Here is a 16805-nt window from a genome sequence, read left to right on the forward strand (position 1 = left end):
ATGACGACACACAAAAATCACATCCTCCCTGAGCCCTCGCACACAAGGCGCGGCTATTGGCAGATCACATATTAACCTTGTGCAATAAAATATACAACATATGACACTGCAAATTCTAATGTGACCATGCTACATTTCACCTACATATTACCAAGAACCACCCCCTCCTCCGCCCCCGGCTGACTTCACAGCCCAGTGTCGCTCCCCCAAGTCTTTGGCCCACCAGCAATACCTTCCCCTTCTCGTTCTCCCTCCATCCCGTCCCCTTACTCACCCTTCCCCCGTTTCTATCTTCCCCTCCTGTTACTCTTTTTCTTTGTTTTCTCTTGAGAGACCTTAATCATGGTGAGATGTACTAAGCCTTGGGGAGAGAGAAAGGACCAACCAATCAGCTTCTGTCATTTGTCAAAAACACAGTCTGTAACATGACCGTTAGAATCTGATTGGTTGGTACTTTATTTCTCCCTCAAAGCTTTGATACATCTCCCCCCTGTCTTCAGTTAACACGGATATCATCCCATTTCGATTGAAAGTTTGTCCTTCTGCTATATGCAACCAGCCTCTTTGTACTTTTTTTTGCATTGTATACAAATTGATACTGTACCTTTTGCTTTATTTAGAAAAATTCCAATAAAAACTTTGTTTAAAAAAATAAAAAGGTCTGAGGCTTAAGTCTCTCAGATAGCAACGTACCCAGAATTTAATTGGGAATATACCATCTCCTTAAGTCAATAGAATGGGTTGGCCTATTTTGCATCATCTCTCTGTCCTATGTTGAGCGAATGGGCTGCTGACCACGGTGTGTAATGCAGTGATGAAAGCATGGAGGCCTCACTTGGGTCACAATACGTCCATAAATGGCCATTAGCAGCCTGTATACATTCTCTGTACAGCAGTTTAGTTACAAAAAAGACTGGGTGGCAGTGTCTTACACGGGCCACCAACCGCCATGCAAGAACAAGCTACAGTACTTTGGCGATCGTGCCGACAACTGAGCAAGGTGCAGTTACAATGGGAAGGTCCCCATAAGATAGCCGACATATTATGTTGTCCACCTAGGATGCAGCAAGGTAAATACAAGCCGCTCTGTGCAGTAGCTTCAGCAAGGCTTAGCAGCCGTTATCACCTGGGACTCACAGATCACAGGGAAGGAGGACACATTATTAAAGCCCACTAATGCCGGATTGTGGACCTGGAACAGAAGCTAGAGGAATGGCTCCCAAGCTGAAGGAATGGCTCCCTTCCTGCGTCCGATACATCAGCAAGTTGCCTCCTGTTATATTCCTGCATTTAGAGCTTTTTCAATACTCTAGAAAACAGAATAAGCTGGTAATGGGGGGAGGGATCTGGGGGGGACAAAGACACAAAAACAATCTATACAAACACTTAAATCATATAAACATATTTCTTTTATCAAAGTGATTTATAGTTTCTGCAAGAATCAGCAGATCTGTTGCCGGAGCCCGGACTGGAGTATTCATGATCCTCCGATCTCCACAAACAACGTCCCCTGCAGGAAATGTATAAAACCCTCGCTCGCGGACACGGCCTTCATTATTCTTCCTTGCTAGGTCGTACAGCAATTAAAAAAGAAAATATAGGAAACGGACCCTGGATAGTTTGATCTTCCACCACGGGAATGAAGTCCAGATCTGCACCTAATTTTTTTTTTAAATCCCACTTTAAGGCTGTCATGTCTAGAACAGGATGTTCAAGATGGCCGATTATAGGTAATAATCCAATTTAGCGTTCACAACTTTGCAGCCTTTCACAGAGTAAACTTTCTCCTCCTTGGGGTAAAAGGTCATGTCCTTGGCCACCCTGGTGACGATGGTTTCGTCTGGCGCGAGGCCGCGCCGCTGGAGCTCCGCTCGCACGCACATCTTCACGTGTTCAAATTCTAGTGGCAGGAAGGGCACAAAGTAATCTATGAGGTTTTTATCGATCAGACTGCAGTGCCAGAATCCACCTGCGTACAGAAACATGGCATCAATCTGGCGAGCAAGGAACAGGCATTTCAATGACTGGGCGTATGTTGCAATGACAAAAGGAAGTTAGACTCCCACAATACAGCAATGTACAGCTAAACTGTTGTCCATTAGAAAAAAAAAAAGAAATAGCATTTCAACAGCTGACAGCCAATGGGTTAGGCCTAATACTACCGACACACAGCCTCACATTGCATCAAAACGTATGTTAAGGTGATTGGATCTACGACGGATATGTTAACAACCCACGGATGATGGAACCGCATCAGGAAAAACTTGTTTTGACGTCTACGGAATTCTATTTTATTTTTTTAAATTCCACAAGAAAACCTTTTATCAAGCACCTAACCAATAAAAATGTACACTATCTGAAAGTAGACGCAATATAAAATATTATATAAATATCAAAATCAATTAGTATAGGTTATCCTGTGCAGTTTAAATATACACTTTTAGTAACAATCAGAATAAAACATTATTTGCAGAAGAGATCCAACCCGAACACAGTGCTGCACAGATGCTCAATGTGTGAAACACAGGCATTATAGATATATATATATATATATATATATATATATATATATATATATATATATATATATATATATATATAATTATTTTTTTTTTATTTACTTTTTTTTTCAGGGGTTGGGAAATGGGCAGTTAAACATTTTCCTATATGTGACATATGCTGCCATGATCTGGTGGCATTGGGATGGAGTTTGTGACCGTGATGTAAAGCCAACAAATTCTTTAACTAAAGACCCCCTCAATTGTCTTAAAAGATCCTGAAAGACCTCAGCTTGCCTTAACGCTGCACACAGCTGCAAGTGTAGTACTCTGGATGGTAGGAACAGAGCTATTACAGCTGTCCACTCCCCGGGAGACTAAAGGTCCGCCTGACCCTCAGTCACAGGTGGGGCTAAGATAATCATGCATTGTGTATAAACCAAAGTTACATTTAAAATAAAATAAAAATAAGGTCCAAGTACTCCTGTGCGAGGGATATTGGTTGTTTTACGGCTTTAATGCTAGTTTACACCTAAAATGGTTTGTTAATAAATAAACTTACTTTTAAAAGTTGAACTAAACACCCCCAAAAAAACAATTATTAAAATATCTTGTACAGATGAAGAAGCAGTTCTGGAAACAGCTTTTAGAAGATGAACGCTTGAAATTGTTTTTAATGAGGTTTCATCCCACAACTTAAATAAACTGTTATAAGCAATGTAAGCCAAAGTAGATATTAAAATATAAAAGTAATTAAAAAAAAACAAAAAAACAAACAAAAAAAAAAACTCACAAAACTTTACATAACAAAATTAAAAAAATAAGAAAAAGAAAAACAACGCATTAATCCTAGATTTTGTTTCTTCACCAAAACTAGAGTAAATCCACATCAGCAAAAAGACAGTGTTTATTTGGTCTTTATTTTGTTTAACTAGAAAAAATGATCTTTAAAAAAATATATTAAAAAAAAAATTGTGTTTATTACTTTGTCAGAACTAAAGTTGTTTGAGCTATGGATGAACTGTTAGCATTTTATATTTCAGGGAGGGACTATATTATGTATGTAGCATGTTTTGAAATCTTATGGGAGATGAGTGACCCGTCCTTGTATACTCACTCTCCTTCTTGTTGAATGCGGACAGGGCCAAATGATGCTCCACATCAGACAGCTGGATGTCCTCTCTTTTCTTACCCTTCTTCCAGAAATCCAACGCCAGCTCAGAGATCTTCTCTCCTCCTGTGTTACTGAGACACAAAGTGCACCAACACTGACCGTTACACAGGTATAAACGTACTAACCAAGGAATGACTGAGCCAATGGGGAACGGAACCCAGAACAGATGGCAACATCTTAGTGAACAAGGTCTAGGACAGAGAACCCACATGACAAAGTGTGAACAGTATTTAGACTATAGATAGAAGATATCTACATACATGGAACATATGCTGCCACCGATGCTACTGGTGCCAAATGTCTACAATGTCCATTATCAATATAAATAACTATTGAGCGCGGTGATAAACGTGGCTGTGATTATACCTCCTATCTAATTCTCATTCTGTGCAAGTAAATATATTCAAATATATATTTATTTTAAAGGTAACCTGTCCCAATGAACTATTACTTGGAGTCATTTAAATAGCACAAGTTGACCAATTTTTCAGGTGAATTTTTGTAAAAAGATAAAAAAAAAAAAAAAAAGGGTTGAATAGTGTGGGACAGGTATTTTGATGGGGATTTATAAATCGGAAATACCATCATTTTTCCAGGATTAATTAAAAAAATAAATAAAAACAGTAAAAATCAGCCATTTGACACCCTGCAATGCTTTGACTATGGACACTAACAGCCCTCTATAATGTTATCCAATAATATTTGCCACTTTTTGGTTTCATGGCGATTTCCCGACTTTTTCATGCACCCCCCCAGATCATGCACTGCAGAATTGCCACGATGACAATTTTGTAACTGAATAGCGAGGGGTCGCTGGACTGCGCATGCTAAAAATAGCTAGCGAAGAGCGCATTAAGATGAGGTTAAGATGACCCACGATAAAATCTCCGCCTAACGTGGCTAAAAGGGTGCGTTGAGCGGGGATCATAACATTATTCAGTGGATTATGGTCCTGATTCACTAAGGATCGCTATTGCGATCTCAGCTGTACGGAGGTCTACTGCGAAAATATGCTAATGTATACAATCGACAAAGCCGTCGCACAGCCAGCATAGAGACGCCCACTACCGCTATCTCACATCCATAATACCTTGCAGTCCTGTGTATACTTCAGTTATATCGAGTAACATCGGCCCCTCATGCAGAATTACAGCAGGTCTGACCTTACTCAGAAATTGCTAACCTCAACGCACGCAGTGCGTACTCAAGTTGCGTATGCCGTCGCAGGCGCTATTTAATTCACGGCCATGCAGCGGCGTTTAAACGGACAGGCACGCCTGCGTTTCTCAGACCACTCCCACATCATCACTCCCCAAACGCTGTCCTCACGTCACTCACTCTGTGATGGCTTTCTTTCTGCGTGGGTTATAGCAGAGCGATCGCATAGCTAACTCACGCTCATTGCGGTGCATGAGCAGTACGCACCATCGACCGATCAGCGTACGCTGTTGCGATCCGTGATGAATCAGGCCCTATACCAATATCCACAAGAATGCAAGCAAATGGTTAATTAGAAAAAAAAGTGATAGCACTAAGGCATACAGTGGGCTGCACTTTAATCAAAGATACACACAAAAAAAAATAAAAAATGATCAGGTTAGTGGTCTCCAGTTTACCTGAGGAAGATGAAGATGGCTTTTCGGTAAGAGATGCCATCGATATTTTCATAGAAATCTAGGAAAGGCTTGATGGCGTCGATAAGGCCCGGGTACATCTTATCCACCTCGTCAAATATGAAAATGGAGGTTTCGCAGGCTTTTACACTCTCCCTGATCTTCGACTGTAGCTCGTCCTATTACAATGACAGACATGCGACTGTTGGTTAATCTTCAGATATAGGAGGGATCAGTAATACAAGTCAAAAGAAAGTTCTGTTCAGAAATGAGTAAATGAAGTAGAAAAGGACAACTCCCACTAACATGGGTTGGTGGCCAAGGTTTGCAGTAATGGAAGAATGTCAGCAAATATGAGACATAACTCTGAAACTCCTGACTTACTTTTCTCTGCATTTTAAAAACAGCTTTTATAAGTGCTACATTTCAGCCATAAGACAGGACACACACACCCTAAAAAAACAATATGCACAAAAAAACATCTCACCAGACTCTAATTCCATTACCTCCCACAAACGCTCCCTGACTGGTAATCACACTGAGTAAATAGTTGCTGCGAGCAACTACAGTAATGTACCTTGACACATGCACATTTCGCAGATTGCCGATTATCGTACATCTCTAAAATCAGGCTCTTAGACAGGAATCAAAGCAATGTTACATTCCATTCTGCATTACCTTGTATTTGGTAATCTGATTAGCATGTGGAAAATGAAGCGTGGATACAAAAAGATGCACATGATTACTTCCGTCTGGATAAATATTCTTGGTCAGGATCTGGGAGACGTAGTTCTTGCCGGTGCCGGTCCAGCCGTGAAAGGAAAGGGTGAGGGGTTTTTTAGGGTTTTTATTTTTCATAAAGCCAGTTAATCCCTTTAGCACCACCAACCTGGCCAGGTGCTGCCCGAATATATTGTTGTCAAAGTCTATCTGCAGGGCTGGAAGGAGACATTTATTTATTACTAATAGAAAAAGATATTCATGATACATGGTTCAAAATGAGAAGTAGCAATAAACAGACCAATATATATTCCCCAGAAAGTGGCAAGCCTATGTAACCAGCACTAACTGCGGAATATAGAACTGGTTCTAGAGCAGGTTACAACATGCAGAGGGAGAGATCTAGAATTGGCAGTCAGGGAACCATGTTTGGGATACCAGATATTAGCCCAAATGTGGGCACCAACGTGATTGGCAAATATGGTTTACGGTGGCTAGTTACTGATCTGCGGCTGTCCTCGACTAACCTGGGAGGTCACATTGCAATGGCGATTATATACCCTTGTTTCTCTACCCTTCTGCTATTACTAGGATCATGACAATTATATCACACTCTAGTCTACACAGACATAGGGCACCAGGGCCGTAGGTAGGGTAGTGCGGCCGGTGCCATTGCACAGGGCACCACAGGGCAGGGGGCGCTATTTGGGCCTGTCAAATTTTTGTTTATTATCATTCTTGCTTGTAGCTTCCTCTTATTGCATCCCCAGCATCTCCTGGCCTCTCCTATCTCTTCCCTATGAAGTCATGGCCCTTTTTTGGGTGCATTATGTCACTTTGAAAAATGAGGGGGGCGCCAACGCTCTTTCTGGCACAGGGCACTAAAAAGTCTAGTTACGGCTCTGTAGGGCACTATACCTACCCAACACGACCTGACTGCTGGATATGGCGATTATATACTATACACAGGGCACTAGACTTGCACAATAAGATAGGTCCTATACACACACCTTCCAACATTCTAGCATCCCGCAGAACTTTGGACTCAATACATGGATGGTTGGAAGGTGTGCCCCCACATACCAGCAGAAGGTGCTTCTGGCATTGAAGGGGTGTTTGTAGGGGGGAGAGGGTTGTGGTGGCCCGATTCCAAAAATCAAAACAGCTGGGAGCTCTGCTTTAATAGATTATAACATATACAGTACATACAAAATAACAATGTTGGCAATCATGTGCTGCACTGCAAGAAGGAACATTGCAATTGTATACAAAAGATTATAACTGTTATCATGCAGAGTACAGTACAGATTTGGAAAGTGCACCCACTAAACCCCATCTCATTGTTACTTTATTCCCATAAGATGTCCTATGGATTACCCAGGAGTGTCTGTGATGTACAGGATACACAACCCACCACAGCTGTACAGGCAAGCCTATGCAATCTGTTGACAGTCAGATGCTGGGGAACTACAAAGGGGGCAGGCTGGGACTTGTAGTGCTGGCATGTCACCTGTGCTATTGAGAGCCCTGTCCAGCGGCTTGCAGTCCTCAGTGGGGCTCCTGAACCAATAGTAGCTGAGGCCGGAGACGATGAACGCGCCCAACGTCAGGGAGACCGGTTCCATGCACCGGGCCAGCCCCGGGAGCAGCAACCAAAAAGCCGCCCGCAGCAACTTCATAGCACCGACTAGTGTGCTGCTGACGTCACGCCCATGGCCATTTCCCCCCCACCAGGACCTGCCGACGTCACGCACGGGCCGGGCGGAAGTACTCTGAAGACGGTATTACCGACCGGAATCGTCGCACGGAGTCACAGCGGTCTGAGTAAATGTCACCAGGGGGGAGGTAAAAGCCTTTTTAGTAGTTCTCGCTGTCTCATTATTGGGGTACACTGGGTATAGGCACCGTGACATCACTTCCACTGTACCACGGCGGCCATTTTTACTGAGGGCAACTTTTTTGGTTTCTTTTTCGCTTTTGTACTTTATAGTCTAGTTCATGGGTAGGCAAGGTGTGGCATTCCAGCTGCTGTGGAGCTACACATGCTATCATGCCCTGCAATAGTTTTAGCACAGCTGTTGCAGGACATGCTGGGATGTGTAGTTCCACAGAAGGTGGACTGACATAATTGCCTGCCCCCTGCTCTAGTTTTTCTGAAACATTTGGGGGAGCTTTAATAATCCTTCTAAACAGGTCAAGTGGAGGTGCTGCAAACAGCAAACATTCAGATTGGAGCTGTCATAGGTTATTAGGCTGCTTTTATAGCGCACACATACTAGCACGAGAATGTACAAACTCCACACAGATATTCTGACTACGCCAAACATGCTGTCCTTTTATCTAGTGCATTCTATAAAATGATGGCTAGAATTGGATTAGTGTGTATGGGATTACCTCCCAACTGTCCCGATTATCGGGAACTGTCCTGCCATCCAACCTTCAGGCCACAGTGTTTCACGGGTGTGGGGAGAAAGGTTGGGGGGGGGGGTCACTCCCAACCTTTAATCTTTTTTTTTTTTTTTTTTTTAAAAGGGTTTATTGGATTTTTGAGGGTACAATAAACAGAATACAATTGCATAGAAAGAAATAAAAAATGGCATAGGAGGGTCAAAAGGCATAATATTCCAAGCCATATGAGAGATAACACGAACACAGTCAAGCTACGCAGTTATAAATCGAAACAATATCATTATCAGAAAAGAGAAGAGGGAGAGAGAGACGGAGGGGAACAAAGATAGGGGAAAACAATTAAGTGTTAGTAAGGAAAAATAGGGAAGGAAAGTGGCAGGAGGGGAAGAGTTGGCATGTGGAGTCCCTTCCAAGAGGTCATTCTAAGCTAAGTATGCGTCTCCTGATAGGCTAACCAAGGAGCCCACGTCTCCGTAAACTTAGCAACATTTTCATGAATTTGGCAAGTGATATATTCAAGATTATATGTATGCCAAACAGAGCTCTGCAGAGCAGCTAAGGACGGAGGGTCCAGTTTTTTCCAAGAAGATGCAATCGCACAATTAGCAGCATTGAGAATATGTCTAATAAGAGATTGGGTGAGTTTATCACAGCTATTGCTAGGACGCGGGAGAAGGGAGAAGGATAAGCACGGGGGAATGGAGATACTCGTGACCTGCAGAATCAACCTATGTACTTTCTCCCAATAGCCTTTAATTTTAGGGCAGTGCCACCAAATGTGAGCCAGGGACCCCTCACCTCCACATTCCCTCCAGCACCTATCTGAGGACTGAGGAAAGATGGCCCGAATCCGTGTAGGGACCAGATACCACCTATACATTCTCTTATATGTGTTTTCCTTGATTCTGACACAAATGGAAGACTTCGCCGTCAGCTCGCGAATTTTGATCCATTCTTTAGGATCCAAAGGAACGCCCATGTCTCTTTCCCAGGCCAGTTCGTGCAGCTCCTTTAAGGGCCGGTTTTGACCTAGGAGAAGGTTATAGAAAGTGGAAATAAGCCCTTTAGAGCCGGAACGGAGTAAGCAGAGGGACTCCAAAAGAGAATAAGATGGATGAGACCCTGAGCCAATTACCGTGGTAAAAAGATGATGCAATTGGAGATATTGAAAGAAATATCTTGTAGGTATTCCTAACCTATCTTGCAGATTGGAGAACTCAGGAAACGGGCAAACAGGAGCAATATCTCTCAAGAATTTAATATCCTTTGCCGTCCAAGGGGAGAAACATTTAGGATCCAATCCAGGAACAAAATCCCCATTATTCCATAGTGGAGTCATAGCGGAGCGATTCTGAGTCAAGGCAAATGCCCTATTGCAGTAGTCTCAAATAGACAGAGAGAAGCGAAGGGTTGGAAGAATAGAAGGGGAGGGCGGTCTAAACTTGTGATCCATCCAAAAGATAGAGTAAGGGGAATGAAAGGTAAGTAGCTGAGCTTCTAAATCCACCCAACCCCTAGTGCAGGACGGAGCATGTGCAAGAACGGCCTGGGTTAAGTGGACAGCTAGATAGTATTTGTGGAAGTTTGGTAGCCCCAAACCCCCCTCTCCACCACGGTAACATAAAATACGAAAGCGGACTCTAGGTTTACGTCCCGACCAGACAAACCTGGAGACCATCCGCTGCAAGGTAGCTAAAAAGATCGAGGGGACTCTGACTGGGAGCGTCTGAAACAGGTACAGAAATCTTGGAAGCACATTCATTTTGATGGCGTTAACTCGTCTAGTCCAAGAAATAAAATGAGCTCCCCAGGTGTTCAGATCTCGACGAATCCTCTCTAAGAGTGGAGGGAAGTTGGCAGCAAATAATTTGTCGTAAGTGTTGGTGAGGTGGACACCAAGATATTTTATAGATCGGGAACACCATCGAAAGGAATAGGAGCTACGCAAACGAGAGATAGTCATGGGGTCCAAGAGTATAGGTAAGACTTCCGTTTTATCCTGATTTATTTTAAAATTTGACAGGCGACCATAGGATTGGATTTCTTCAAAGACCACAGGGAGAGAAGAGATGGGGTGGGTCAAGGTGAGAAGGACATCGTCCGCATAAAGAGCCACTTTATGGTGAGACTGGTCAACTGAAATGCCCGTGATTGTCGGATTGTTGCGAATGCTTGCTGCTAGGGGCTCCATGATCAGGGCAAAGAGGAGCGGCGACAGAGGACAACCCTGACGGGTGCCATTTAAGATATTGAAAGGAGAAGAAGCAAAACCGTTGGCCAGGACCGAAGCAGATGGGTTAAAATATAAAGAGGCGACACCATTTATAAAATTCCCTATGAAACCAAAAGCATGAAGAGTGGATTTCAAGAAGGTCCAATCAACCCTGTCAAAGGCCTTCTCAGCATCTAAGGCCACCACCAGGGTAGAGAGCGACCTCGTGTTAGCAAAATTAATAAGGTCAATGACCTTCCGGGTGTTGTCAAAGGCCTGCCGGCCGGGGATAAACCCCACCTGATCACGGTGGACCAAGGAGGGAATAACACGGGCGAGGCGAGAAGCCAGGAGCTTAGCAAAGATTTTCAAGTCAACATTAAGAAGGGATATTGGTCTGTAGCTAGCGCACGAGTCGGGGTCTCTACCTTCCTTATGAATAACCACTATCTCAGCCCTGGTGGTGGCCTCGTCAAACATCCGACCCGACAGAACAGAATTATAAAGGTTCAACAACAGAGGAGAGAGGGAAGGAAGGAATCTCTTGTACAAAGCTGCAGTAAATCCGTCCGGGCCAGGGGCAGAGGAGGACTTCATGGACTTCACCACCAGCTCCAGTTCTTCATATGTGAAGTCTTCATTGAGAGCAGATACCTGTGACGCAGATAAACAAGGCAATCTACATGAAGTAAGATATGTAGAAGTGGCAGCAGAAAGAGAGGAGGGGGAGAGCTCACGATTTTGAAGAGAATAAAGCGAAGAGTAAAAGTCCTTAAAGATATTAGCAACAGATTTGGGATCATATTGAGGGGAACCAGTAGGGTCTAGAATTTTTAGGATCCTATTTTTGGTGCACTTAGTTTGGAGCTTACGCGCTAAGATTCTATCTGCCTTATCTCCACACTCGTAGAATCTTTGTTGCAGCCATTTGAGAGTACGGGACGCCTTTGACGAGAGAAGTTGGTTCAGTTGGGCTCTACTTGAGCGAAGTTGGCGAAAGAATTTATCCTTAGGAAACCTCTGGCACTTCTCAGTTAAGACTGAGATTTTAGCCTCCAGATTGCAGATTTCCTTTCTTTCTATTTTTCTACGGGTGGAAGAAATTTGAAGGAAATGGCCCCGGAGCGAAGCTTTTAGAGCTTCCCAATTAATCGCATGTGAAGTATGGTCAGGATCATTGTGTTGATTAAAATCTGTGATTGCCTGAAGGATTTGAGTACGAACATCTGGGCGTAAGAGAAGGAAGTCGTCTAGTCTCCACTTAAACCTATGGGGGCAAATGGAGGGAAACTCTAAGTCCAAAAACACTGCTGAGTGATCAGACCAGGAAACCGGGGAGATCTCTGAACTATGTAAAATGGGAGTTGTAGTATGATCCACCAGAAAGAGATCTATTCGCGAGAAAACCTTATGCGAGTGGGAGTAGTGCGAAAATTCGCGAGCTGACGGATACAGGACCCTCCAAGAGTCATACAGGTTGTATAATTTAAGGAGCGAGGTTAATTTATTGCATTCCCTAAGTTGAGTAGAAGAGGAGCCAGAGGGGCCTGTTCGATCCATATTTGAGGAGAGGATCACATTAAAATCTCCACCAATTATTACTCTGCCTCTCGCTATTTTAAAGAGCCTAGTGAAGACCATGGAGAGAAAGGTACCCTGGGAGGCATTGGGAGCATAAATATTTGCAATCGTCACAGGGACGCTGCCAATAGAACCAACAAGGAAAAGATAACGACCCAGGGGGTCTATGTTTGAGGTTTCAACAATGAACGGGGAGGACTGATGAATGAGGATGGCAACCCCTTTAGATTTATGGGCAGTAGACGCATAATAGGCATGCAGAAAAGTTTTATTTGTTAATTGTGGATGGGTTTTCAAAAAATGAGTCTTTTGAAGCAAAGCTATGTGGATGCGCTGACGCTTCAGGTACTGAAGGGCCATAGTGCGCTTATGGGGAGAATTTAAGCCGTTAACATTAAGAGAAATGAGTTTAAGGGACATCGGGATGATACCAGATGAGGCTCATGACACATGAATGCAAACATGGAAGACAACCACAGCCAACTGGGGGGTAACAGCAGAGTGAAAAGGGTAGAGGGGAGGTTATTAGTTAAGGATAGAGAAGGAACTGCGTCTGATCAACAGGCCGCAGAAGGTGCACGATAGAAACAGCACATCCTGTGCACTTGGGGCTCGGGGGGGGGGGGGGGGTAGCCCAGAGAGCATGGACAGACATTGAACAGTGCGAACAAAACTTATCAGTACAATATTTCAAATATGATATAGAAAGGAGGAGAGAAACCAGTAAGTAGAAAAGAAAGGAGTCAAGGAGAACCAATATAAACAAATATATTAGATGTCGCGAAAGGAAAAGTCTCCCTTGCGACCATTCACACCAGTGAGAAATGAAAAAGGAGGAATAGTGGAGAGAAAAAATAAAAAAATAAATAGATAACCCAGTGAGGGAGGAAAACATAGATCAGATGACAATGCTATAGCAGAGAAGAACATGTAAATAAAAATATAATAGTAACTTGACTACCCTAGATCAGATAAAATAAAAACAAGACTTGGCTCTCGGAGAGAGCGAGGGCGGTCCCAACATAAGCGTAAACATCGGAGAATCCTATCTAAGGAACATGACATGGACCCACCACCCGGAAACCCCAGGGATAAGTCTCACAATTTAAAGAACAAAACCTCAGTGAGAGAAAAAAATAAATAATAAAAAATAAGACATTGGTAAATTAAAACAGAATCAGACAGTAAACGAATAAAACAGGATCAGTAATAATATTAATAGAGGAAGAATAACACCTGTAGTCCACAAGAAAGACCGGTTTCAGGCGGTGGACCATTCCGAAGTCGGAGCAGGGCGAAGAGGGGATTCATTATCAGACGACTGCACAGGCGGAGAGAGGGCAATGCCCAGCTTAGGAAGCAGAGCAAAACCCTCCCCCGGGGTCTTGATTCTGTATGAACGACCCTCATGAGACACGTTGAGATGAAATGGAAATCCCCATCTATATTTAATTTTGTGGTTACGAAGAGCTTTTGTAACATTTGTGAGGTCTCTGCGGTTCCTCAAAGTCGAAGGAGCCAAGTCCTGATAAACTAGGAGACTATGTCCTCGGAATGAAACAGTAGGGGAAAAACGAACTGAAGAAAGGAACTGTTCTTTGGTTTTAAAATAATGAAACCGGACCACTACATCGCGTGGGGGTTGATCAGACGATGGCTTGGCACGAAGGGCTCTATGAGCTCTATCAAGTTGCAAGGACTCTGGAGAAGCATCTGGTAGGCACTGGTGAAAAAGGGCCACAAGGTATTCAGGCAGGGCTTCCGAGTCAATAGATTCAGGAATGTTTCTAAAGCGGATGTTGTTCCGTCTGGATCTATTCTCAGCATCCTCCATCTGCTCCTTGAGAAGATCAATCTCCGAGCGCATATCGGTGAGTTCTTGGCTTGTGACGTCTTGATATAGGCAAATCTCATCCACTTTACGCTCGAGGGTATCCGTTCTCGAACCAAGGGAGTCGAGCTCTGTTTTGAGGGAGGAAATCAGAGAGCGAAGCTCCGTTTGAATCGTAGTCTGAATCATTTTAGTGACTTCAGAGGAGAGAGAAATCGCAGGGGAACCATCCGTGAGGTTCGAGGTCACCTCCGTAGATGGCGGGGAGAGAACAGGTGTAGAGTTTGGTCTGGTCTTGTCCTTGGGTTTGAAGAAGTCAGCCGACTCTCCCGTCGCTGATTTTTTATGTCTTTGAGACATAGCGGATTTCTCAGAGCAAAATAGTAAAAAATAAAGAAGGTGAAGGAAAAAGACACTGGTGATGGACGCAAGTATAAATAGAATGGATCAAATTATCTCATTAGGCAAAAGGTTCTCCTCCTAAGTGACAGCCTAAGTATAAATCAGCATCCTAATAGAGCAGAGGAACCATAGAGATCTTCAGCTATAGGAAGTACTGCTTTCTTTAGGGATATGACAGGTAATATTAGAGTCAATTAATGCACTGTGAGAAGTAAGTCTGACTGTCTAAGTAAAGGAGGCAGAGGGACCTTTTGTTTGACTTCAGATGCTCCAGTCAGCTGGATAAGACAGCCAGGACGTAGCGCTGACAGACCCAACTCCCTACAACAGCAGGGGTTAATAGCGTTATTGCCTTTGTTGGACTAAATAAGCAGGCCTTCCCCTCAAGGGGCACCGCTTAGTAGAGGAGCCGCTGCACCAGGCGGCAGGTGAGTCAGCAGAGGGAGAGGAGCCACGCCGTAGCAGCGCTCACGTTGGCCAGAACCACTGATCCCCGGCAGGTAGCTGTAAGTACCAGAGGGCACACGAGGTCTCCTTGGGGCTGAGGGGCTAGCGGGAGTTGTGGGGCTAATGAGAGGGCTTACCCCAGTGCTCCGCGATGCCGCGCTGGTCCCGGCGGGCTGTGGCCGTAAATCCAGGCCGCGGCTTCAGGCGCGAATTAGGCCTCAGAGCTCCGGGAGCCAGTAGGAGCTTTCTAATGGCTCAAAAGGTCCAGCAAGTGGGTCTGTGGGGTCCAGTAAGCAGGAACCTGCGGGCCAGACTGTGTCAGAGCCCCCTCACTTGGTGAAAGGGGTAGATTGAAGGGCTGTTTAGCTGGAGCTCTCACAGTTCACTACCATCCAGCTCTGCAGACAGGCCACACTCCCCAACCTTTAATCTATAATTAATAACACCTTCTGCAATAGTTTACCAGTACATCATCTTTTAAGCACAACCTATTTCAGGATTTATTTGAGCTTATTGAGCTTCAAAACATTCTCTTTAAAATAATGGCCCCCATGAATAATAGGTGGCCCACCGTCAGATAGGTTGTACAGGCTTGTAAGTGCCCTCCGGAAACTATTACTAAACACACTGGCAGGCTTCTCCAGTCTTCACGCAGATGAGAAACGGTGGTGATTATTCTCAGTGTCTCGCGGCTAGAGTGTGCCAGGAACGCAATGTTGAAGCGCAAGCAATCACTTTCCTATCCACCTTTGTTTATCTGTCACTGTACACCACCATGTAATCTGACTACCCCAGCCGCATGTTATATTTCCTGGACTATACAGCAGCCTGAGAAGGCAAGCCGTTGAGGAGGGGAGGATGTCCATCACCGACTGTTGAGCAGAGAGCATGTGGGTCACAGACGGGTGAGATGGTGTATAAGGGCTATGGATAGGCAGCTTACAGGTTATATAGTAACAGTGTGAAAATAAACCTTCACCTAACCCAAAATATTAGCTCGCTGCTCCACAATTATGCACTTCTTATTATACCTCTTTCCACCAAAAACCCGGGTCCAACCTGAGTTTTCAGACATGGTTTCAACCCAGGTCAGACACCATTTACACAGCACTATCGATCTGAGGTTATTCTAAGGTCAGCCCCATTCACACTGAACCCGGATCTGCTCTGCTAAATTTGTGAAGTCATAAAAAGTGGGAGGTGACTGCTCCACAACCACCAATCAGCTCATTTTAGGCATGACCCAGGTTGGATAACCCGGGTTGCATCGTTTACACTGCACCATTACCCAGGTCCATCCTGGGTCCGACCCTGGTAGCTACCTGGGTTGGATTGCCGGGTCACTTGAGCCGGGTTGTTTTTCAGGGACCCTTTTACACTCAGCTGTGACCCAGCAAAAACCCGGGTTTTAGCTCCGGTGTAAAAGGGGTATTAGTGTCACCCAGCACCTTCATGCAGTTTAGGCAGCAATGTTGTGGATTAAATGAATATTGATGAGAATGCAGCCTGCCATTAATTTACTAAACACAAAGGGTCCTATTTATCAAGGCACATTTATGGGTGTTTTTGGTGGGATAACCTTCAAATAGTAAAGTACCACTTAAATGTATCTACAGGGAAATCGTAGCAGATATAGGGGGATATCGGCTATAATCTTCACGTTTTGAATTGCAAAAGCAGCGCCCATGGGTTTCTAGGGGGGTTATCTCAATGCCAAATTTACTCCCAAGCTGCCATCGTCATAAGGTGTTAGCCTTCGTAGCCTATGGGCTATGCATAGCAACATTCACCAGGAGAGGGGTCCATAGGGCTATCACTGGTTTTTATTGGAGTGGCTATTGGAAACACTACGCTGCCTATTTCAGAGGGACGCACCCTACTCAATTTGCAGTCGCTGAAATGCCGTCCCCACCCGTGG

General features: G+C 44.2%; 1 protein-coding gene across 1 annotated transcript; it reads right to left on the reverse strand.

The window, feature by feature from the left end:
• Positions 1-278: 278 nt before the first annotated feature.
• LOC148543445 (torsin-1A-like) lies at positions 279-7861 on the reverse strand. The gene is made up of 5 exons (XM_088460202.1): positions 7516-7861; positions 5964-6223; positions 5289-5464; positions 3616-3743; positions 279-1969 (listed from the first exon to the last, which is right to left on the reverse strand). Exons 1-5 carry the CDS (start codon positions 7682-7684, stop codon positions 1725-1727), a joined length of 978 nt encoding a protein of 325 aa, XP_088316328.1. The 5' UTR covers positions 7685-7861; the 3' UTR covers positions 279-1724.
• Between the last annotated feature and the right edge of the window lie 8944 nt (positions 7862-16805).

This window comes from Taudactylus pleione, unplaced genomic scaffold (assembly GCF_031769625.1).
Source record: "Taudactylus pleione unplaced genomic scaffold, aTauple2 ptg000003l, whole genome shotgun sequence".
Classification (NCBI taxonomy): Eukaryota; Metazoa; Chordata; class Amphibia; order Anura; family Myobatrachidae; genus Taudactylus; species Taudactylus pleione.